The 23,507-nt window shown below is 44.6% G+C and overlaps 2 protein-coding genes across 2 annotated transcripts in view; one reads left to right on the top strand and one right to left on the bottom strand.

The window, feature by feature from the left end:
- Nucleotides 1-20,403, top strand: part of GP6 (glycoprotein VI platelet) — a 36,104-nt gene extending 15,701 nt beyond the window's left edge. The window contains exons 3-10 of the mRNA XM_045989169.1: nucleotides 7,351-7,807; nucleotides 9,272-9,559; nucleotides 14,102-14,155; nucleotides 16,328-16,387; nucleotides 18,458-18,508; nucleotides 18,843-18,893; nucleotides 19,219-19,269; nucleotides 19,801-20,403. Coding sequence (XP_045845125.1) covers nucleotides 7,351-7,807; nucleotides 9,272-9,559; nucleotides 14,102-14,155; nucleotides 16,328-16,387; nucleotides 18,458-18,508; nucleotides 18,843-18,893; nucleotides 19,219-19,269; nucleotides 19,801-20,036 — 1,248 coding nt within the window. The 3' untranslated portion in view covers nucleotides 20,037-20,403. The remainder of the gene's footprint in view (nucleotides 1-7,350; nucleotides 7,808-9,271; nucleotides 9,560-14,101; nucleotides 14,156-16,327; nucleotides 16,388-18,457; nucleotides 18,509-18,842; nucleotides 18,894-19,218; nucleotides 19,270-19,800) is intronic.
- Nucleotides 20,404-22,017: 1,614 nt separating this feature from the next.
- The window catches only part of NLRP2 (NLR family pyrin domain containing 2), a 30,046-nt gene continuing 28,556 nt past the window's right edge, over nucleotides 22,018-23,507 (bottom strand). Inside the window, exon 9 of the mRNA XM_045986815.1 lies at nucleotides 22,018-22,156. Coding sequence (XP_045842771.1) covers nucleotides 22,018-22,156 — 139 coding nt within the window. The remainder of the gene's footprint in view (nucleotides 22,157-23,507) is intronic.

Genomic DNA, 23,507 nt, shown 5'->3' with positions numbered 1-23,507 from the left:
ACAGGGTGGCCAGGTGATGGACACTGGGAAGGGTATGTGCTATGGTGAGTGCTGTGAATTGTGTAAGACCGATGATTCACAGACCTGTACCTCGAAACAAATGATACATTATGTGTTAATAAAAAATAAAAAAGTAAAGATTCTCACATATGTCCAGAAGGGTACCTGTTGAGTGATATTTAGCTCAGTATTGTTTATAGTGGAAATGTTTGCGCATAATCGGGCTGTCCATTATTGGGACAGTGGGAAGATTAATGTGTTGAAGCAAGCAACTGTCCTGTAGACATATGAATGGTCCAGAAATGCTGAGCGTGCAATGGAAAAAGGAATGGCTTCCACAGCATGAAACAATTTACAACACGATATACAGTTTGCAAGATACAAAATAAAGTTTTGCGAGATGAATGATTTGCATGGACTATCTCAGAGCTGCTCCTTGGAGGTGGAGAATCGAAATGAGAACCACAGGGCAGAGACAAATCACGGAAGAGAGGGATGGCCTCGATGCCGGTGTGCATGTGCTAAGCCAGAAGAAGTCGATTACTCAGCTCCCAGGACCCACGCTCCAACTAGAAAAAGACATTTTCTTCCAAGTTCAAGTTTTCCCATTTGAATGGGACTAAAGCTGCCACCCGTTTCTCAGCCTTGGGTGAGAGTCAAACGAAATAGTGCCTGAAAAGTGAGTAAGTAGGATTGCAAAGAGATATTCGCACTCTCAGTGTATCTTGGTCTCAGAGCCTCCTGAACGACCCAACCCAGTGGCTCTCAACTGGCCATGAGCCTCCCAGAAGCACAGGACAGCCTGCTTCCACTCCAGCAGTCACCTGGTTCCAGATGTCAACAGAGCCGAGGTTGGGACACCCTGATCTGACCCCTAACATTTCTTCAGTCTCAGCATTATGGTCCTTGATTCCAGCCACACTAACCACTTCCCACTTATATGAAAATGCCAAGCTCTTTGCCTCGCCAGGCTTTGGGTCCTGACGAACCTGCCGGTCTTCCATGAAAATTTCTTACGAGCAGATATCATCTCAAATGTCTCCCCTCCTCCCAAGGAAAGCTCCATGAAACTGTTCTGCTAAGGAGATCCATCAGGTAACAGTCCATCGCAGTGCCTGGCCTGCTTGGGCTGGTGACAGAAGATAAAGGAGCTTCTGTGAGCTTGTGTGCAAGTCATTCTATTGAGGGGATGGCTCCAGTCTGATGAGCCTCATGTGGGAAAAGCCAGGCTGAAGAGGGAAGGGGGGGAGGCTGCTGCCCTCCTCATCACATCCTGTGTCTCCGCTCCAGCCCCTGCGGCTTCCCTCCTGGGCTACTGAGCTCTGGATGGGCTGAAGGACCATGGCCGCACCCCTGTCTGCCCTTCTCTGTCTTGGTGAGTCCTGAGGGTTGATCTGGGAAATGCTGAGGGATAGACAGTGGGCTATGAGACTAAGAATGTTAAAAAAAACTGCATCAGAAAAGAATTTCGGGGCAATGGTGACCTGTGAAGGCCCCTTCATTAGGGGGTTGGGAAAACTGGGACCCAGGGAGGTGGTGTTTGTTACTTCATTCTAGTCTCTCGCTGGGTGGGTCAGGAAATAAACAGGTCTTCCGGTTTTGGTTGAAAATTTGTCTCTGTATACCAGTCTTCAAATTTTATCTATCTATCATCTATCTATCTATCTATCTATCTATCTATCTATCTATCTATCATCTATCTATCCATCTACCTATCCATTCATTCATTAATTCATTCATTTATATTTTTAATGTGGACTTGGTGACATCAGGACTAGATTATAGATTTGTCAGCAAACCTCACAGCACAGGAACAAATAATCCTGCCGTTTGCAACAATTTGGGTGGGCCCCAAGGCCATGATGCTAAGTGGCATAAGCCAGATGCAGAAAGAAAATACCACACAGTCTCACTTACATGTAGAATCTAGAAAGGTTGGACTCATGAAGGCAGAGAGCAGACTTGTGGTTGCCAGAGTCTGGGGGTGCTGCAGGTGGGAAACGGGGAGGTAGGCAGACAGAGAACAAGCTTCTAGTTGTAAGATGAGTAAGTTCTGGGGATCTAACGCCCAGAATAGTGGTTACGGCAACAATACTATAGAAACTTGCTGCCAGAGTAGATCTTATGCGTTTTCACCAAATCAAACCAAACCAAACCAAACAGAAAATCAAAACAACCTATGTGAGCCCGGAGGTAGGTATTCAGGAGGGCACGGTCTGCAGGGAGTGCTGGGTGTTACACGCAGACAATGAATCATGGAATAGTGCATCAAAAGCTAATGACGTACTGTATGACTAGCATAACACAATAAAAATAAATAAAAACAAAACAAAAAATCAAAATCAAAAATCAAAACAACCTATGTGAGGTGGGGGACGGGTTAATTAGCTCGATTGTTTTGATCACCGGACAGTGTGCATGTCCGGCAGATCACAGCGTTGCTCACCCTGGATATATGGTTTCTCTTTGTCAATGGCACCTCAGCAAGTCTGCGGGAAGAGTCTCTCCTGGCGGGGTTGGTGGTAGGATCCTGTGTGCTTACTGCCTGCCCCCGCGAGGCTGGTCATGTGCCCAGTTCCCTCATTTATTCAGAAAAGCCTTATTGCTAAAAGGACAGAGGCTCAAGGGGCCAAGCAGGAAGGAACAGCTGTGCTATGGGGATAAGGAAACACACTATGAGCACAGACCGCCTGTCAGTCATTCATTAACACATACTCATTGGCACATACTGTGGGCTTGAGTGCACTCCATGCTTTTTAGCAGACACTTAATTCCCAGAATGGCCTGATGAAGCAGAACCCTATTCATGTTCCCATTTCACAGACGAGGAAGCTGAGGCTCAGAGGGATTAAGGAACTTATTCAAGGTCACGCATCTAGGGCTCAAATAAACTCAAGTTTAGTGCCAGGTTCACATTCTTTATGACCAAAGTATGCTGCTGGTGTTTGAATGTATGTCTTACCAGCTGCAGGATGGGGGACAGGATACTGTTTCCATAGTCTGATCTGTAAAAGGGCCCCTAACCAGTAGGGCTGGGGTGATTCAGAGTCCATCCAGGAAGTGCTCAGAAGGGAACGGGGAGTATGTCCAGTCACGTTAGAAGGCTGGATGGAAACCCATGAGAGGACCACGGTGGGGTTGTGTTGGGAAGTGGACAAAGATGTGGGTCGAGCTTGGGTACAGGGAGCAGAAACTGGTGTGGCCAAGAGGTTCAGAGGGGGCTGGAGACAAGTGTGAGTCAGCAATGATCCAGGTTCAGCCCCATCCCAGCTGTGTGAACTGAAAGAAACTGCTTAGCATCTCTGTTCAGTTTCCTTACATTTATCATGGAGACAAGAAGCACACACATGAGCACGTGTGCGTGCGGGTAAGGATAAGAGTTACCGGGTAACATACAGCATGGTCAGTGAAATCTAATTTCACATAAACAAGAAATAATTTTGTAAGCTTAGTATATCCCATTAAATCTCATGGTCATACTATGCAAACAAAATTTCATTGATTATCTGAAATTTATATTTAAGTGGGAATCTTGTGTTTTTATTTCCTAAATCTGACAACCCTACCAAGACTAAAATAGGTAATGCTACCAACCGGGCAAAAGTTAAAAAAAAAAAAAACCAGCTTGAGAGAAAAAAGGCAGTTGTTCAACCTAGAGAAGATAGAAGGCAAAATGGGGGAAAGTCACCTCCAAGGGAGAAGATGGAATTTATCGATTATACAGTTTGATAGGTGTGTAAGATTACATGGGAAGGCTATTTGAAACTGTGGAAAGAATTAGACACAGGGTCAAGGAAAACTATGCGGATGTCACTAAACCAGACAAATACCGATTCTAGGGACAATAAATAGGAAAAATATACAGGTATAATAAATACTACACTCCTCAGGTGTGAATAATATTTGTACAGTCATCATAATGTAATTACAGAATATTGGTTTACTTTTTTATAAGAGAAAGCGTTTATTTTTTGGTAAATATTTTATTTATTTATTTATTTGAGAGAGAGAGAGAGAGAGCATGAGAAGGTAGGGAGGGTCAGAGGGAGAAGCAGGGAGAAGCAGACTCCCTGCTGAGCAGGGAGCCTGATGTGGGACTTGATCCTGGGACTTGGGGACCATGACCTGAGCTGAAGGCAGTCGCTTAATCTACTGAGCCTCCCAGGTGCCCCAGAATATTGATTTAGACAAAAAGTTAAAACAGTGGGAAATCCATGATTAACAACACAGCTGGTGATCTCTAGACATGATACAATGTAAGAGATCCCATCTAGATCTTATGTACAGCATGGAGATCTCTTTTTAAAAAGATTTTATTTATTTGAGTGGGAGAGAGACAGAGAGAAAGAGAGAGAGATAGAGAGAGAGAGATAATATGAATGGAGGAGCATCAGGCAGAGGGAGAAGCAGGCTAATTAGCTAATATTAGCTAATTATGTAATAATGATTGGTTAATATTAGCTAATGCTGTGACAGAAATCATTTTGATATTTGATAAATATCAAATCAACACACACACCTTAAATTTACACAACATTGGACATCAATTATATATTGATAAAGCCAGGATAAAAAAAGAGACTACATCCTGGACACAGCCCCCTTTTCAGAGAGGAGATAATTCTCTTTAGAGTTGTCCAAAGTGTGTGCACGGGGAGGGGTGTAAGGAATTCCTGGATGGCTTTGTTTGTTTGTTTGTGTGTTATGTTAGTTACCATCATTAGTTTTAGCACATCATTAGTTTTTTTTTAAGTATATATTTTTCTTAAATTTTATTTATTTATTTATTTGACGAGACGTAGCGAGAGAGGGAACACAAGGAGGGGGAGTGGGAGAGGGAGAAAGCAGGCTCCCCGCTGAGCAGAGAGCACGATATGGGGCTTGATCCCAGGACCCTGGGATCACGACCTGAGCTGCAGGCAGCCCCTTAACAACCGAGCCACCCAGGTGCCTTTAAGTGTATATTTTTTTATCTCATTTTTAAAAATTTTATTTTATATTTTCAGTGTTCCAAGATTCATTGTTTAGCCACCATACTCAGTGCTCCATGCAATATGTGCCCTTATTATTTTTTTTGAAAGATTTTATTTATTTATTTGACACAGAGAGAGAGAGAGAGATCACAAGTAGGCAGAGAGGCAGGTGGGGTGGGGGGGAAGCAGGCTCCCTGCTGAGCAGAGAGCCCAATGTGGGGCTCTATCCCAGGACCTTAAGATCATGACCTGAGCCGAAGGCAGAGGCTTTAACCCACTGAGCCACACAGGCGCCCCTACATGCCCTCCTTAATACCCACCACCAGGGTTTCCCAACCCCCCACCCCCTTCCCTCCAAAACCCTCAGTTTGTTTCTCAGAGTCCACAATCTCTCATGGTTCGTCTCCCCCTCTGATTCCCAATTCACTTCTCTTCTCCTTCTCCTAATGTCCTCCATGTTATTCCTTATGCTCCACAAGTAAGTGAATCCATATGATACTTGACTCTGCTTGACTTATTTCACTCAGCATAATCTCTTCCAGTCCCATCCATGTTGCTACAAAAGTTGGGTATTCATCCTTTCTGATGAAGGCATAATACTCCATCGTGTATATGGACCACATCTTCCTTATCCATTCGTCCGTGGAAGGGCATCTTGGTTCTTTCCACAGTTTGGTGACTGTGGCCATTGCTGCTATGAACACTGGGGTACACATGGCCCTTCTTTTCACGACATCAGTATCTTTGGGGTAAATACCCAGTAGTGCAATTGCAGGGTCATAGGGAAGCTCTATTTTTAATTTCTTAAGGAATCTCCACACTGTTCTCCAAAGTGGCTGCACCAACTAGCATTCCCACCAACAGTGTAAGAGGGTTCCCCTTTCTCCACATCCTCTCCAACACACGTTGTTTCCTGTCCTGGTACTTTTGGCCATTCTAACTGGTGTGAGGTGGTATCTCAATGTGGTTTTGATTTAAATCTCCCTGATGGCTAATGATGATGAACATTTTTTCATGTGTCTGTTTGTGTGTTCGTGTGTTCTTCCCATTTTTTGACTTGATTATCTGTTTCGTGTGTGTTGAGTTTGAGGAGTTCTTTATAGATCTTGGATATCAGCCCTTTTCTGTAGTGTCATTTGCGAATATTTTCTCCCATTCCGTGGGTTGCCTCTTTGTTTTGTTGACTGTTTCCTTTGTTGTTCAGAAGCTTTTTATCTTGATGAAGTCCCAAAATTTTCACTTCTTTCCTTTGCCTTTGGAGACATGTCTCGAAAGAAGTTGCTGTGGCCAATGTTGAAGAAATTACTGCCTATGTTCTCCTCTAGGATTTTGATGAATTCCTTTTTTTAAAAAGGATTTTAATTAATTTATTTATTTGAAAGAGAGATCATGAGTGAGAGCACAGAAGCAGGGGGAACAGCAGAGGGAGAGGGAGAAGCAGACTCCCCACTGAGCAGGATGTGGGACTCAATCCCAGGATTGTGGGATCATGACCTGAGCTGAAGGCAGATGCTTAATGACTGAGCCACCTAGGTGCCCCAATGGATTCCTGTCTCACACTGAAGTCTTTTGTGCATTTTGAGTTTATCGTTGCATATGGTGTAAGAGAACAGTCGAGTTTCATTCTTCTGTATATATCCAATTGTGTATACATCCAATTCTGTCCAATTTTCCCAGCACCATTTATTGAAGAGACTGTCTTTTTTCCATTGGACATTCTTTCCTGCTTTGGCGAACATTTTTTGACCATTGAGCTGAGGGTCCATATCTGGGCTCTCTGCTCTGTTCCATTGGTCTGTGTGTCTGTTTTTGTGCCAGAACCATGCTGTCTTGGTGATCATAGCTTTGTAATAAAGCTTGAAATCAGGCAACATGATGCCCCCAGCTTTGTTTTTCTTTTTCAACATTTCCTTGGCGATTTGGGGTCTCTTCTGGTTCCATATAAATTTTAGGATTGTTTGCTCCAGCATTTTGAAAAATGTTTCTTTTAAAAAAACTGTGGTAAAATAATAAACTTAGCATAAAACGTATCATTCATGACAGTACATTCACAAGGCACACAGCCATCCCCTCTGCCTCTTTGCAGGACACGGTCACCACTCCAAAAAGAAACCGTACCCCTGACAATCAGCTCTCCATCCTCCTTCCCCAGCACCCGGCAACCACTAATCTCTCTGTGTGCAGGCAGACTGACCTAGTGAGCAGGGTTCAGATGAATAGAATTGAAGCCTCTGCTGCTTCAATTATGTGAGTGTGGGTCCTTAGAAAAGTGATGACGAGAGAAAGTTACTGCCTGCCCATGTGTTGTCACCCGGCTTGCCTTGAGAAGTGTGGGCTCGGGAGGTCCTAGCCTTTGTTGGTTTTCTTCTCCGCTCAGGGTTGTGTCTGGGGCAGGTGGTGGCAGCTCAGCACGGTGAGTCCTTCCCCTGGAGTCCCGGATCCCTCCTCTGGGCTCCGCCTGCACAAGGCCTGGGAGGGTGGGAGGAGTGAGCCCCCCCCCCCCCCCCCCCCCCCCCCCCCCCGGGAGGAGGGTCTGTTTGAAAGCGGCGCTCCACCAGGCTCCACTTCCCTTCCAGGCCTGCTGCCCAAGCCCTCCCTCCAGGCCCTGCCTAGCTCCCTAGTGCCGCTGAGGACCTCGGTTACCATCCGCTGCCAGGGGCCTCCGGACGTGGACCTGTACCGCCTGGAGAAGCTGAGGTCCAACATCTACCAGGATCATCCCGTCCTCTTCATCTCGGCCATGGAGGAACGTTTGGCAGGGTGCTACCGCTGCTCCTACCAGAACGGGAGTGTCTGGTCTCCCCCCAGCGACCGGCTGGAGCTGGTCGCTACAGGTACCTGGAGGGGTGTGTGGGGCGGCTGCACCTGTGGCTTGGGGGCTCCAGGAGGGTGAGGAGGGGGATGACTCAGAGAACCCTGAGACCCAGGGGGCCGGGATTGGGTGGGGAGCGAAGTGCCAGCTACTTTCATAGGGGAGGTGCAGTGAGCCATGTAAGTGATAGGTCAGTGCAATTTCTTCCTGCTTGCCTGCCTTTCTTCATTTTCTTTCGTTCTCTTCCTTCCTTCCTTCCTTCCTTCCTTTCTTTCTTTCTTTTAGGATTTTATTTATTTATTTGACAGAAGCACAATGAGAGAGGGAACACAAGCAGGCATAGAGGGAGAGGGAGAAGCAGGCTTCCTGCTGAGCAGGGAGACTGATGTGGGGCTGGATCCCAGGACCCTGGGATCATGACTTGAGCTGAAGGCAGACACTTAACCAACTGAGCCACCCAGGAACCCCAATGCAGGATCTTTCTAAAACAATCAAAATCAATGCAAAAACACCCACGCTGACCAAAGTATTACACTTTTAAGTCAAGACAGAATGAGGCAGGGTCCTTTCAAGCTGTACTTGAGCCCTATGCCAATGGCAACATGTATATGCTCTATCCACATTCCAATGCCTTCTTTTTAATTTTTTGATGGAATAAAATGTTCTCGGCTTGTGCTTTTATTTCTAATGCATTTTCAAGTGGTTATTTTCCAGACAGATTTTGAAAATATCATTGATGAGTTTGTTTCCCTAAGGCTAGGAGAGTAAAAGGATAATGAATTCTTTAAAAGATTTTTTTGTATGAATGAAATGTTTAAACTTTAAATAATTTATGAATTTGAATAGCCTAGATTAAAGTTTTTAAATTTTTTTCAACTATGTTAATAGTGTGGAAAGAACCATAAAAATGCATGAAAGTGTTTTGAGCCTTTTGCCCCTCCATGAGTCACAGTTGGAGTCTGTTTTTGTTTAAAATCTTGGTTATTTTATTCAGTATGAATTATTCGAATTAATTTTGATTTAAAAACTGCAGTACAGCAGTTTGCTATTTTGTTACTACCGTCGTAGTTTGGGAGCTCCCTATGTATTAAGCAACTATGCTAAGTTACTTCATTCAGTCACTCCCATTTTCTTTTTCTAAATTTAAATTCAATAAACCAACATGTAGTGCATCATTAGCTTTTGACAGTGTTCAACGATTCATTTTTACAGTAAAGAACACTGAGGAACAGTTAGAAGGGTGGATTTCTCTCCAGGATCACACAGCCCCTAAGGGACAGAACAAGGATGTGAGCCGGGGCACCATGATAGGATCCTGGTTAGGCTTCCTTAACCCTTTTGTGAGCTGGGGGCAGGGCGAATGGGTTCTCTAAGGATGGATATACCTGGAATGTTTCCTAGCTCTTAGGAGGTGGGGGGACCTGCCCACCCCCATGGCCAACATGCTGGCCATGGTCTTTAACACCAGAGCTCTCTTTTCTCCCAGGAGTTTATCTCAACAAGCCCTCGCTGTCAGCCCAGCCCAGCCCAGCTGTGTCCCCAGGAGGGGAAGTCACTCTCCAGTGTCGAAGCCAGTTCAGTTTTGACCAATTTGCTCTGTACAAGGAAGGGGACGCTGGGCCCCAGAAGGGATCTGAGAAGCAGTACTGGGCTGACTTCCCCATCACCGCAGTGACTACTGCCCACAGTGGGACCTACCGATGCTACAGCTTTTCTAGCAAGCTGCCGTACCTGTGGTCGGCCCCCAGCGACCCCCTGGAGCTTGTGGTCACAGGTGAGGAAGCTGCAGACCAAGCCTTTCTTCTTCAGCTCTTGAACACTCTGCTGAAGTTTCAGGGGAGGGCCTCCATGTGCGAAGGAGGTGGGAGGCCAGGAGAGGCGTGAAGCTTTGGAGAGTATATTAGTTGTCACAAATCACCACTAATCTAGTGGCTTAAAAAACCATAAATGTATTATTACCTTCCATTTCTGGAGGTCAGATTTTAGAAGGGCCTGCACCCCTTGGCTCCTATGGTCCCTTCCTTTATCACAAACACCAGCAATGTAGCATTGTCAGTCTCTCTGTCTCCCTGCCTCCTGCTTCCATGTTTAAGGACCCTGTGACGACACTGGGCCCACCTGAAAAATATAGGTGCCCACCCGACACCCTTCCCTTTACCATGTAAGACACCATATCCACAGGGCCTGGAGATTGGGACATGAGCATGTTCGAGAGGCTGTTACTCTATCTACTGTGGAGTATATAGAAATAGAAAAAAAATGAGAAAAAATAATTCTTAATACCAGTGATAATGCCTTGTGTCTTGTCTAGATTTGAAACAAACAAACACACAGCAGAAATTACTTTGAAAAATGCCACTATAATAGGAAGGAAACTCTGACTCTCTTTACACGCAAACACCCTCTGTCTTTCTTATTTGCAATAGTCTAAGTACGAGGCCTCTCCACGCAACGCTCACTGCTAAATACTTTACAGCAACTGATGTGATTTAAATACCATTATTGATGTTTTCTGTTCACCACTGTTTTACTGCTATGTTCCTTCACAAATATAGAAGCAACCAAATTATTTAAAGTTCATTTTATTTTTTTTTAAAGATTAATTTACTTGAGAGAGAGAGCGAGCGTGCATACCGGGAGGGGCAGAGGGAGAGGGGGAGAGAAAGTTTAGCAGACTCCATGCTGAGCACGGAGCCTGATGTGGGACGGACTAATGTCACCACAACTTGAACTGAAACCAAGAGTCAGATGCTCAACCCATGGCACCGCCCAGGGACTCCAAAGTTTATTTATTTATTTTTTATAGTCTCTAAACCCATCATGGGGCTCAAACTCCTGACCCTGAGGTCAAGAGGGGCATACTCTTCCTGGTGAGTCAGCGAGGCATCCCAATGACTTATTTATTGAAAACGCCTCAATAGGGACGCCTGGGTGGCTCAGTTTTTTAACTGTCAAACTCTTGGTTTTGGCTCTGGTCATGATCTCAGGGTCATGAGATGGAGCCCTGCATGGGGCTCTGTGTTCAACATGGAGTCTGCCTGAGATTCTCTCTCCCCTCCTCTTCCTCCCACTTTGCCCTCCCCACCCTGCTTATGCACTCTCTAAAATTAAAAATGAATATTAAAAAAACAAAATGGTACATACTGCATGGAGCACTGGCTGTGGTGCATACACACGAATCTTGGAACACTGAAAAAATAAAGTAAAATAAAAAAAATGAACTGCCCCAATATACAAAAGACTAATGACCCTATCCATCTCCCAGCAAAGGGAAAAGTCTTATCCTTTTGGTCTCCAGTGGATTAATATAGTACAGGGTAAGATGAAAATGTACTTGTATTCAGACTTATTTTTGTTGAAATCTAGCTAGTGAGGTCATTATTATACACTAGAAATGGCCTTCCATTCTGTTTTACTCAAGTATGGTTTCTAGACCTATAAGGTTACCCACGTTACGTATCCATAGTTTTTAGTGAGTTCACAGAGTTATGCAACCATCACCACAACCCAGTCGGCCCATCCCCATCACCTCTGCAGGACCTCTGGCACCTGTTTGCTGTGATTTTCCATTCAACCACAAATGACTTCCTATCTCTATCAGTCTGCCTCTTTGAGGGAACTGCATATATATGGAGTCCTAGAACACGGGGTCTTTCGTGACTGGCTTCTCTCACTCAGCCCCATGCTTTTGAGCTGTGTTTGCATTGTAGCCGCTATCAGTCTTTCATTCTTACAGCATGCCTCTTTCAAAAGAGGACTGCACAGTTCATAAAGAAACTGTGGTGCAGACACACAACGGACTATTATGCAGCCCTGAAGAGGAAAGCGATCCTGCCATGTGTACAGTACAGATGAACCTGGAGAACATCACACTATGTGAAATAAAGCAGCCACAAAAGGCTATATATCATCTGATTCCACTCACGGGAGGCATTTGAAAGTCATCCAAGCCATAGAGGCAGAGAGTAGAAAGGGAATTACCAAAGGAAGACAGAGGGAAAAAGCAGAGTTAGTACTGTTTAATGGGCATAGAATTCCAGGTCTGCAGATGAAAAAGTTCTGAGATTTCTTGCACAACAATGTGAATGCACTTAATACTATTGAACTGTGCACTTAAAATGAATGTTAAAGATGGTACATATAATGTACATTTAAAAATAACATGTTTTTCTGCTGCAATACTCAGGGGCATTTTCTTGTAAATCCTGCCGTCTTTGCCCAACTCATGCTTCCTACCGCATCTCTGAAGCCTGTCCCTGATCTGACAAGGGAGCAATCTGCATGTAGAACTGATTTGCTCCATATACTGATCCCTCTGTGTCTACCTTTGTCTCCTTTAATTTTAAAAAATCAATTAACTGATATAATTGACATATAACATTGTATAAGATGTAGCACGTGTTGATTTGATACATTTATATGTTGCAACATATTACCACTGGGGCATTAGCTAATACCTCCAACCTGTCACATAATTGCCATTGCTTTTTTTTGTGGTGAGAACACCACAGACCTTGGCTCTTAGCAACTAAATCTGGAATAGAGTGAGGTTGACCATATGCTGGGCATTAATCTTGAGGACTTATTTGCATCTACTGGTTGCAAGTTTGTATACCTTTGCCCCTTTAGAATGTTTGCAGAATGATGGCAAGAGGAGGTTGTTAAAATCAGATGATTTTGCTCAAAGCCCATAACACTCGCTCCTTTTGTCTCACCAAGCCCCTTCTCTACCTTTCTGATTACCTGACCTGCTGCTCTGCCCTCATCCACTCTGCCTTAGAACTATCAGCATCCTCCCACCCTTAAATTGAAGACTAATTGACATATGATGGTGTATTAGTTTCAGGTGTACCACACAGTGATTTAATATTTATATACACTATGAAATGATCACCATGGATAAGTCTAGTTACCATCTGTGACCATACAAAGGGGTTACAATATTACTGACTACATCCTGTCTTGCTTTTCCTCGAATACTCAGGCTCACTATGTCCTCAGGGACCTTGCACCTGCTGGGATGTTTTCTCCAGATCTCATGGTTCAACCCCCTGCTTCCTTCAAGCCTTCTATCAAAGGTCCCATTCTTGCCTCTCTGATGCTATGTGCCATCTTCTCTGCCCAATTTTTCTCCACGGCATCCACACCTGTGCATACATTGTCACATGGTGTTTGTCACCTGTCTGCCCCCTGCATCCTGGAAGGTAAGCTCCAGAAAGACAGACATTTGTGTCTGTTTTCTTTTCTACTATATCCCCAGCACAAACAGTAGTTCCTGGCATGTAACAGGAGCTGGACAAACAGTCTCCTGTTTGAGTTGTACAATGCAGTGGTTTTTAGTAAATTTAGAGTTCTGTGGTCACCACCATAGTCCAGTTTTAGAACATTTCCACCACCATATCTCATCCTTCCTGTCCACATGCAGCCCCTCCCTCCCCCTCCCTCCAGCCTAAGGAAACCACTAATCTTCCTGCCTTTATAGATTTGTCTTTTTTTGGGTCCCTGCTCAATTATTGCTTCTTTCATTGAACGTATTTCAAAAGTGTCTCTGCTGTGGCTGTGCTCCGCTGGGGAATTGAAACTCACTCTCTCTATGGTATCTTTTCCTTTACACACACACGTATTACACATGCACACGTGATATGTACATATAGTAATTAGAGCAAACAGGCTTAGAGAGTATTCAACACCACACTGTTGTCCCTTGGACATGCATAATGAATTAGAAGTACACAGTGCTGTTAGAACCTAGAAGGGGAGGCAGTTTGGGAACACCTCTCTGAGCAGCCAGTGTTTGACCTTGCTCTTAGGGCAGAGTAAGAGGTAAACAGGTAAGAGCAGTGGGACAGGCTGCAGGTGTGTGGGATTGTATGACCAAATGTCCTGGGGTGAAAGGAGGTTGGCAGGTTGATGTAGCTACAAAGCTAGGGTGGTGGGATTGGAAGGGGGCTGTGTTCTGTGACACAGGTGTCACCCTTTCTCCCTACATGTATTGCATGACTTCTGCCTTCTCATCTGCTTTCCAGGACTTAAGAGCCAGTTTTGCTCCTAGGGACAAAGTCAGGTGCACACCACAGAGGTCAGAAAAAGGGACAGAAGTGAAGTTCAAAGAGCAGGGAGGGCAGCTATAGATTGTCATTTTTAATTAGTCTCAGAATGTGCTCGGTGTGCTATTTAACACCCAGGACCATCCAGTGATGTGAGCTTCTTTGTATTCATCTTCTAGGTGAGGAAACTGGGTTGCAGAATGCTTTTTTGTTTGCTCAGGACCCATAGCTAACAGAGCACAGAACTCTCTCTTTTTCTGATTTCCCAGGGACTTCTGTGACCCCTGCCTGGTTACCCACAGAACCACCTTCCTCTGTGACAGGTAAGTTCTGCAGGATTTATCCCAGTGTCTGGGGTATAGACCCATAGACCCTTTCTTTTCTTTCTCCCCTTTATCTAGATTTTTCTATTTAATTCCCTTGTCTCTTTCACAAATTTATTTAAAAAATCACTTATTTGTGCGTGTAAAGAAGGTGGGTATAATAATATTAGATAGACATTACTATGCTGTCCTGTATCCCCACTTCTCTCCAGCCTTAGGGGGATGATTTATAATGTCTAATGTGGAGAAGAATAATCCGAGTGGCTTATAAAATCGTAGATTCCTGGACGCTAGTTTTGAGTGTCTGATTCCAATGGCCAGTGGTTCTCAAACATTAGGGGGCCTGAGAATCACCTGGAGGTGATCCAGGTTTCTGGATCTCACCAGTTCCTGATTCAGAAGGTCTGGGGTGGGGTCCAGTTATGTTCATTTTTTGTTGTTGTTGTCAAAAAGATTTTATTTATTTATTTGAGAGAGAGAGAGAGAGAGAGAGAGAGAGAATGAATGCACAAGCCGGGGAGCAGCAGGCAGAAGGAGAAGCAGGCTCCCTACTGAGCAAGGAGCCTGATGCTGGGCTTGATCCCAGGACCCTGAGATCATGACCTGAGGCGAAGGCAGATGCTTAACTGACTGAGCCACCCAGAAGCCCCAGTTATGTTCATTTCTAACAAGTTTCCAGGTGATACTGAGGCTGCTGCTCTAGGATGCCACTTTGAGAAGCACTGCCCCAAATTTTGCGTGGGCCATCATATTCTCCCATCTTCAAAGCATCTTACTTGATGCTGGTGTATCACATACACCTTGCCAGTACTTCCTACCCCTTGCCAGTACTAATTTGTTCTATTGAATTTCATCATTTTGACAATGTTATATATACATGGAAAGGTTCACCTATCATGGAATGTTTTGGGATTGCCTTTTCTCACTCAGCACAATATCCTTGAGATGCATCCAAGTTATTGTGTGTTATTAAAATTGTGTTCCTTTTTATGGCTGCGTAGTATTCCATGGTAGACATATACTTCCTCATGTTTAATCTAAATTCAAATAAAAATTTATTTATTATTATTTTGAGAGAGAGAAAGAGCATGCAGATGTGAGGTGGGGAGTGGCAGAGAGAGAGAGAGAGAGAGAGAGAGAATATCTTAAGCAAGTGCCACAGTCAGTGCAGAGCCCCATGTAGAACTTCATCTCAGAACCCTGAAAGCATCACCTGAGCAGAAGCCAAGAGTTGGATATTAATGGACTGAGCCATCCAGGTGGCCCTCAAACAACAATTTATTAATAAGGCTCACAGGAAGAGAAATAACATAGAGCAAACAGTATCTAAGCTCTCACTTTACTACAGATTCCTGAGCATAAGCTAGGCTTTGATGAGCTGGTTCCACCACAGAAAGGTCCACCAAGATTGTCCCCACCGTTAATAGGAGCTACATATTTATAGGTTGAGGGGTTTTAGGAAATGTTTTGGTGCTCATGTAACTAGGGAGGTCCCTGGTTAAGAAAATGGCCTTAGTAGGGAGGGGATTCTCTTGTGTTCAGAGGCTGGTTACTGAGCTTGCACACATCTACTGGTCCACTGCTTACTTTTTAAACTGAGATAAGTCACATACTATGAAATTCATCATAGCCAGCAGAATGGCAGTAACAGTAATGAATAGTAATAATAATGCACAACTAGAGGGGTTGTTGAGGATGTGGAGAAACTGGAGCCCTCATGCATTGCTGGTGAGAATGAAACATGGGATCATTGCTGTGGAAAAATAGTTCAGCATTTCCTCAAAATAATTATTCTGTGACCATATCATAAAATTGCCATAGGACCCAGCTATTTAACTGTAGCTCTGTGCTCCCCCAAAAATGAACAAATAAAAAAATGTATGTTTATACAAAAACAGGTACATAAATGTTCATAGCAACATTATCCACAGTAGCCCCAAAGAGGAAATAACATTGGTCCATCAGTGGATGAATGGATCCATTTCTTATTCAGCCACTGGGACACAGAAGACATGTCTTACAGCAACTCTGCATATTTCTCTCCTCAGTTTTATGCAGTGTGTGTCAGAGAAAGGGGTTCCGGGAACCCTAGATATCTCAGAAGGGGTATGCAGAGTAGGGACTCACTGGGAAGACTGACCTTATCCACTTTCTTATTATCTTCTTGCTTAGAATTCCCAGAAGCCTCCAGAAAACGGAGCATCTCACTCGTCAACAAAAGCTCTACAATCAGTGAGTAACCAAGAGCTCAGAACCCAGCAGAAAACAGTATGAGGCTAGGGTTTTCTCTCATCATCTAAGGCTGTAGGATTTAAGTTCCTTTCAGGAGATCACTTGACTCTTCCAAGGAAAGTCCTTGGTCTGAGGATCAAGGACGGGATAGAGGTGGGTTCTGAGCATGGGGAAAGATGTGCATTCTTGGAAATGTGGCCATTTCAAAGATGGCGGAGCCAAGGCTTTGATGGGAGGACCATCACTCATTCCTATACGTGGTCTTCTGACTTTGCTCTAATCCATGTGCATAACCTTAGTCCCCTATTGTCCACTGCCTCTTCTTAAAACTGCAGTCCCATTCTCATGCTGTAATTCTCTTTCCCCTCACTTTTCCTGGAAAAATTATCCACTTCCCTCAAGACAGAAACCGTGAAAGATCCCCTGAGTATAGGTCTGATATCTCCACTGGGCCCACCTGACTCTAGCTCTCTGTTCAATTACTGATGCCAGCAAGTTCCTTCTAAGACCCTGATGAGATTCTTCATCATCTTCTGTTCAAAATCCCTCTGGGTTCCCCATCACTCTTAGGATTTAGCCTGGGATTCTCAGCTTGATGTTGAATAGTTTTGGATCCAATGTCCTTAGATCAGCCACTGTCGATCCCTCCAGTCTTGTTTTCATTCCTCATGCAAATCTCAGCCACACAGAGTCAGATGGCATCTCCTGAGTCCCTGGCATCTCCTCACTCTGCATCCAAGCCACTTGCTCTGCTTTTCCTTCCCTTCCCTCATGGCCTCATTCCCTCAAGAAAGCCTTTTCTGACGCTGGGTTGTATAGTTTCCTCTGTCCTATGGACTATCTATTATAGCAATTTTCACAGTATATTAAAACACATACCTTTCTGATGTGTATGGCTGAGCACCTGGAGAGTCTAGAGCTACCGCGTGTGGGGTGCTTATCATATGCAAGCAGTGTGACTTATGCTGTTATTACTGTTATTGGTTTAAATTTCACATTAACCTGTGATGCATTATAATTATTTTCATTGGACAGATGGGAAAACTGGCCCATAGGTATTGTCTATTGACAGAGGCCCTACATCTAATTAGTGATGGATCTGGGGTTCAAATCTGGACAGCCTGACTCTGTAGTTCATGTTCTTCTTCTTCTTTTTTAAAGATTTTATTTATTTAAGAGAGAGAGAGAGAGAGAGAGAGATCACAAGTAAGCAGAGGGGCAGGCAGAGAGAGAGGGGGAAGCAGGCTACCTGCTGAACAGAGAGCCTGATGTGGGGCTCGATCCCTGGACCTGCACTGAAGGCAGAGGCTTTAACCCATTGAGGCACCCAGGAGCCCCTCATGTTCTTCTTATAGTCATGGGATTCTGCTTCAAAAGTCCATGCATTCAGGAAAGGAGCAGGAACATGGCTAAGGGAGATGGTCTTATCTCTTTATACTTTTTTTTTCTTTCTCTTTTTTAAAGATTTTATTTTGTGAGATTAAGAGTCATTTATGGTTTGTCTCCCTCCCAATCCCATCTTGTTTCATTTATTCTTCTCCTATCCCCCTACCCCCCCATGTTGCTTCTCCATGTCCTCATATCAGGGAGATCATATGATAGTTGTCTTTCTCCGATTGAGAGGGGGAGCGGGCTATGGACATTGGGGAGGGGAGGCGAACCATAAGAGACTATGGACTCTGAAAAACAACCTGAGGGTTTTGAAGGGTCAGGGGTGGGAGGTTGGGGGAACAGGTGGTGGGTAATGGGGAGGGCACGTTTTGCATGGAGCACTGGGTGTTGTGCAAAAAGAATGAATACTGTTACGCTGAAAAAATAAATAAAATGGAAAAAAAAAAGATTTTATTTATTTATTTGACAGACAGAGATCACAAGTATGCAGAGAGGCAGACAGAGAGGCAGACAGAGAGGCAGGCAGAGAGAGAGGCAGGGAAGCAGGCTCCCTGCTGAGCAGAGAGCCCGATGTGGGGCTCGATCCCAGGACCCTGAGTTCATGACCTGAGCTGAAGGCAGAGGCTTAACCCACTGAGCCACCCAGGCGCCCCTAAACTTTCTCTTTTTGATTCCCAGAATCTTCTAAGACTATCATCATCTCTGCAAAGAGGCCAGAGTCTCCAACTGGTGAGTAAGTGGTCTTCTCTGGACCTTCTTCATTCCTACCCCTATGTCTTCCCCTAAAGCTGACTGCTTTCCTTGTACAGAAGCCACAGCTCTATGGTCTTGGGTTCTGGTTCATAAAATATTAAGGGGAGGGTAAATATCAGCACTTGGAACTCAGAATTGGGCAATGAGATCAGGTGGGAAGGTTGAGATAAATTTAGACAGCCCAACTCTGTAGTGCATGCTCTTATAGTCATGGGATTCTGCCTCAAAAGTGCATGCATTCAGCAAAGGGGAAGGAACAGGGCTAGGGGAGATAGTCTTTTCCCTTTAAACTTTCCTTTTTGATTCTCAGAGTCTTCTAGGACTATCATCATCTCTGCAAAGAGGCCAGAGTCTCCAACTGGTGAGTAAGTGGTCCTCTCTGGACCCTCTTCATTCCTACCCCTGTGCCTTCCCATAAAGCTGACTGCTTTCCCTGGACAGAAGCCACAGCTCTATGGTTCTGGGTCCTGGTTTATAAAATATTAAGGGGAGGTTAAATATCAGCACTTGGAACTCAGAAATGGGCAATGAGATCAGGTGGAAAGGTTGAGATAAATTTAGACAGCCCAACTCTGTAGTTCATGCTCTTATATTCTGCCTCAAATGTGCATGCATTCAGGAAAGGGACAGGAACAGGGCTAGGGGAGAGGTCTTCTCTCTTTTAACTTTCTATTTTTGATTCCCAGAGTCTTCTAGGACTATCACCATCTCTGCAAAGAGGCCAGAGTCTCCAACTGGTGAGTAAGTGGTCCTCTCTGGACCCTCTTCATTCCCACCCCTATGTTTTCCCCTAAAGCTGACTGCTTTCCCTGTACAGAAGCCACAGCTCTATGGTCTTGGGTTCTGGTTCAAAAATATTAAGGGAAGGGTAAATATTATACTTGAAACTCAGAATTGGGCAGTAAGTTCAGGTGGGAAAGCTGAGATTTTTAAAGAATAAGGGAAAGGTAAATTCCATCTCTTTCCACCCCTTACAACAGTCTTTTCTGCTGTAATTAGCCAAATGGCCAGGTAGTATCTGTGTGTGTGTGGAGGGGTTGTATCAGAGGCCTATGAAGGGGGTGTATGGAAGAAATAATATCTAGAGAATTGGGTTTATCTAGCCCTGACCCTTGGTGAGAGAAAGAGGAAAGAGACTGACATTCTAGGTAGCAGAGAATAGGATCTCAGGTGAGGGATATGGGTATGAGAAACCCAAGATGTGTCTTGAAGTGGGGCCTGGAGATAGGCTTTCATCACCCACTCCTGTTCTCTCTTCATTCCTCCAGGTCTTGCCCAGCAACACTACACCAAGGGCAATCTGGTCCGGATATGCATTGGGATTGTGATTCTAATACTGCTGGTGGGGATTCTGGCAGAAGATTGGCACAGCAGAAAGAAACCCCTGCCACACAGGGCCAGACCTATCCGCAGGCCACTCCCACCCCTTCCGCAGACCCAGAGACAACACAGTCGTCAGGATGGGGGTCGACCAGATGGCTATAATCATGGGCGCCACAATTAGAACGCCAAGGCTTGGTTGTAGCTACAAGATAAGGGATGTAAAATCATGTGTGGAGTGTATGGAATGTAGGAGCAAGAGGACAGGGGTTATGACTATGGAGAAGGAGGACCTTGGGGCCTCTCCTTGGTATCCCATCAAGGACCTGTTGAGCCACTGTCTATTTGGCTTTCATCCAAGGACTCCTCTCATTTGGGATGGGAAGTATCTAGTGGATGCCAGTGTCTCCTCACTCACATCTTGCACATTGTGGATCTTGTAGCACCCCAACTGGACCATCATAATGACCTCTTCAACCTTCCCTAATTCATGTTTGCTATTGACCTTTGTATCAACAAGTCTCATAGCTGACCCCATTCTATGCTCTGCATAAAACTCTCCCATGTTTCCTGTTGGCCCCTGTGTTTTCTCTGGGTAACCATAGCTTAGCTGGTTAATTCAGACTCATACTTATTTCCTGAGCCTATCAGCCCAGGCTCTCTCCTAACCAGAAATAATGGGTTAGATGTGTGAGTACTCAGGGCTTTCCCCACTACACCTCCTCACCCTGAGGACACCCTTCTCCTACTCCTTGATCCTAAATGCCATTTCCTCAGACATAGGCTTTGGTTTCATCAATTTATAGCCATATCCTCCTCCTATCTTGCTCCATGGTTAATAACCACACTCACAGAATCTCTAACTCACAGGTGAAATGGCCAGACTCTCCATCCCTAAACTGATGCACGCAGGCTACTCAATTTCTTTTTTCCTAAAGGGGGCAATCTCAGGGCATTTTGCACCCAAGGGATATTTATATTTGTCAGTGCCTGGAGGGAGGTGCTTGTACTTAGTGGGTAGACAGTAGAGATGCTAACACTATGAGTGCACAGGACAGTTTCTCTCAAGAGTATGTTCTCTTGAGAAACACTTAACAAAGAATTATCTGGACCCAAGTGTCAATAGCACAGAGACTGAGAAACCCTTGGTAGAAGACCTTGAGATTCTTTCCTGGCTTTAAAAAATTGTATGCCTTTATTTCTTCTTTTAACAACCCCACCCACACCCACTGAAGGCAGCCACCACCCCTCAGACCCTGAGAATGAAGATGCTAGGAAAGACCCATATCCAGCTGCACAAGAGGCCTTAAGAGAAACAGAAGGAAACTTGTAGGAAAATCCAGAGCCCACACTGTATGCAGGGACATCACTGAGCTGCTGACACACAAGCACATTAAACAGGGGTTTGAATGGGATGTCTGGATATGTGGCATATTTGGTGAGAATCATGAACCAAAGGACCCCAGTGATGAAATAGGGGAAAGTAGGATGATTGGAAGAAAATTTTAAAAAATAGTCCTTAATAAAAAGAAAGTGATTCTTACAGTTGCTGCCTTAAGAACATTTGGGATTCTGTCACAAGAAAATAAGAGGAACTCTACAGGGAAGAACATACCATGAAGTAGATACCATGAAGTCATATTTTCTGTAAGGTTGGAATCCGTTCAACAGAGCAAGGACATGATCATTTAAGGACTTCCCTGAAGCCCTTAAGAATGCTACAATATATTGTAGGATTGGTAGGAGAACGATTCTACAAGGAAGACCTACCAGGCAGCTATCCACAGAGGCAAAGGAATGCCAGAACTGGGAAGTGACTGGCAGGGTGAACAGACCAACATGATCACAAACATTTCTGTCCCCATTTTCTTTCCGGGTTAGGTTCTCCCCAAATAAAGGATCTTCTAGATTTGGTCAGAATCCATTAAACAACCTCCTTCATGAATGCTTTCACACCTTTATTTCTCTTGATAAACTCAAGATATAGGCATTCTATCCATAACAGGGGTAAACCATCTGTGTATGTTTCATGGAAGCCAAAAGTCACAACCAAGGCTATGGTCATATCTGGCCCAGGACCTAACATCACGGAGAGAGCTCAGAGGAATTTCACCATCACCCCTATGATACCAAACTTTACTGGGGAACGAATAGCTCCAGGAGATTCAGAAAATGAAGTCATGTGAAGAAGGTCGGTTATTGGTTGGATCTTGATTATCACTCTCAATGGTCAGTTGTGGGTCATGTTCTTGGATTTCTTTCAGCAGCTTCTGGATTCGAGGATCAGATTCATCTATCTTCAACCTGGAGTTACAATGAGGCAAAAACAGTTTCTTGTTGCTTCAAGGGATTCATTCCAAATGTTCAAGTGCCTGCAAGTCTCATGGTTTAGTGCAGGGGCAGACTTTACGGATTACTATGTGCTGCAAAGTAGGGTTCCACATTGATTTGGTAGGGAAAGAGAGACAATACCAGGTTAACGTTGTAATGCTTCATGGTCTCAGGAGATCATCACATCATGCTTGGAAAGATGGAATTGGTGGATATATCTGTGAAGTAGTCATAACACCTACCTGCTCCACAGCTCACTTTGGCAACTTCTCTTTGGTGGGCCCAGGATGAAACACACACACTTGAACCAAATCAGACTGGACTTTAGTTCCCCTTGGCTATGTGATACTAGCTGACCAACACCTTTTATCTGACCTGTGCTAATAGCAGCTTTATTTGTAGGATTCATCTTTTGGTAACCATATTGATCTGTGTGATGTGGAAATAGGGAACGGGGTAAGGGGGAGGCAAGAGGGAATAATTAAAGCAAAAATATGTAGAGGGAGGAAGCAAGATGGCAGAGCAGTAGGGACCCCATTTCAACAGGTCTCCTGAACTTAGCTGGATAGCTATCAAACCATTTTGAACACCTGTGAAATCAGCCCGAGATGTTAAGAATATATATCTGGATCCCTACAAGCAGTAAAGCAACTGATTTGGGCAAGGTAGGATGTGCAGAGTCCTGATCTGTGGAGAGACATCAGAAGACAAATAGAAGGGGAGGGAGCCGCCATAAGCTGGTACCTGGAAAGTGATCTAACGCCGGAGTACCAAATCAGAACCCTTAGAAATCTGCTCTAGTAAGGGACACCCCTCCCTGAAGGGTGCTTTGGAAATGAAAAGGCAGAATTCTAGGTAGGGCATTGCAGCCTCAGGTTATGAGGGACCACAGAGCAAAAGGAGATTCCCAAAATGGTAGTGGGCCCAAGCCTTGGATCCAGGAAACAGGTTATAGTCAGCAAGCCTAGGAAGGGACTCTCAGCTTAGATCACCAGAAACCTTGAACTGGGAGGGTCAATTTCTGCTCTTTTCTTGAACAGCCTGAAAAAATCTGGAACCTGTGCCTGCAACTGGACAAAAACTCAGCATGGTAGTGGTTGGGAAAGGGCTTTAGGACAGAATCCAGACGTGATTCCAGAGCTTTAGGTACACGCGTGAGCCTACAGCCCCTTGTGGTTTTAGGAACACAAAGGGCAGAGATACTCCCGGGCCCCTGCAAACACTTCTGAGAGAGTAGCTGTGGGCGTGTGGTGTGGGAGACTGCAGTTTTCAGAGGCACAAGCATGGTTTCACTTACTTGTGGGACATAAGGAATAGCATGGAG

This window comes from Meles meles, chromosome 19 (genome assembly GCF_922984935.1).
Source record: "Meles meles chromosome 19, mMelMel3.1 paternal haplotype, whole genome shotgun sequence".
In the NCBI taxonomy this organism is placed as follows: domain Eukaryota; kingdom Metazoa; phylum Chordata; class Mammalia; order Carnivora; family Mustelidae; genus Meles; species Meles meles.
The sequence above is the reverse complement of the archived record's forward strand: the minus strand, read 5'-3'. Positions and strand labels throughout refer to the sequence as shown.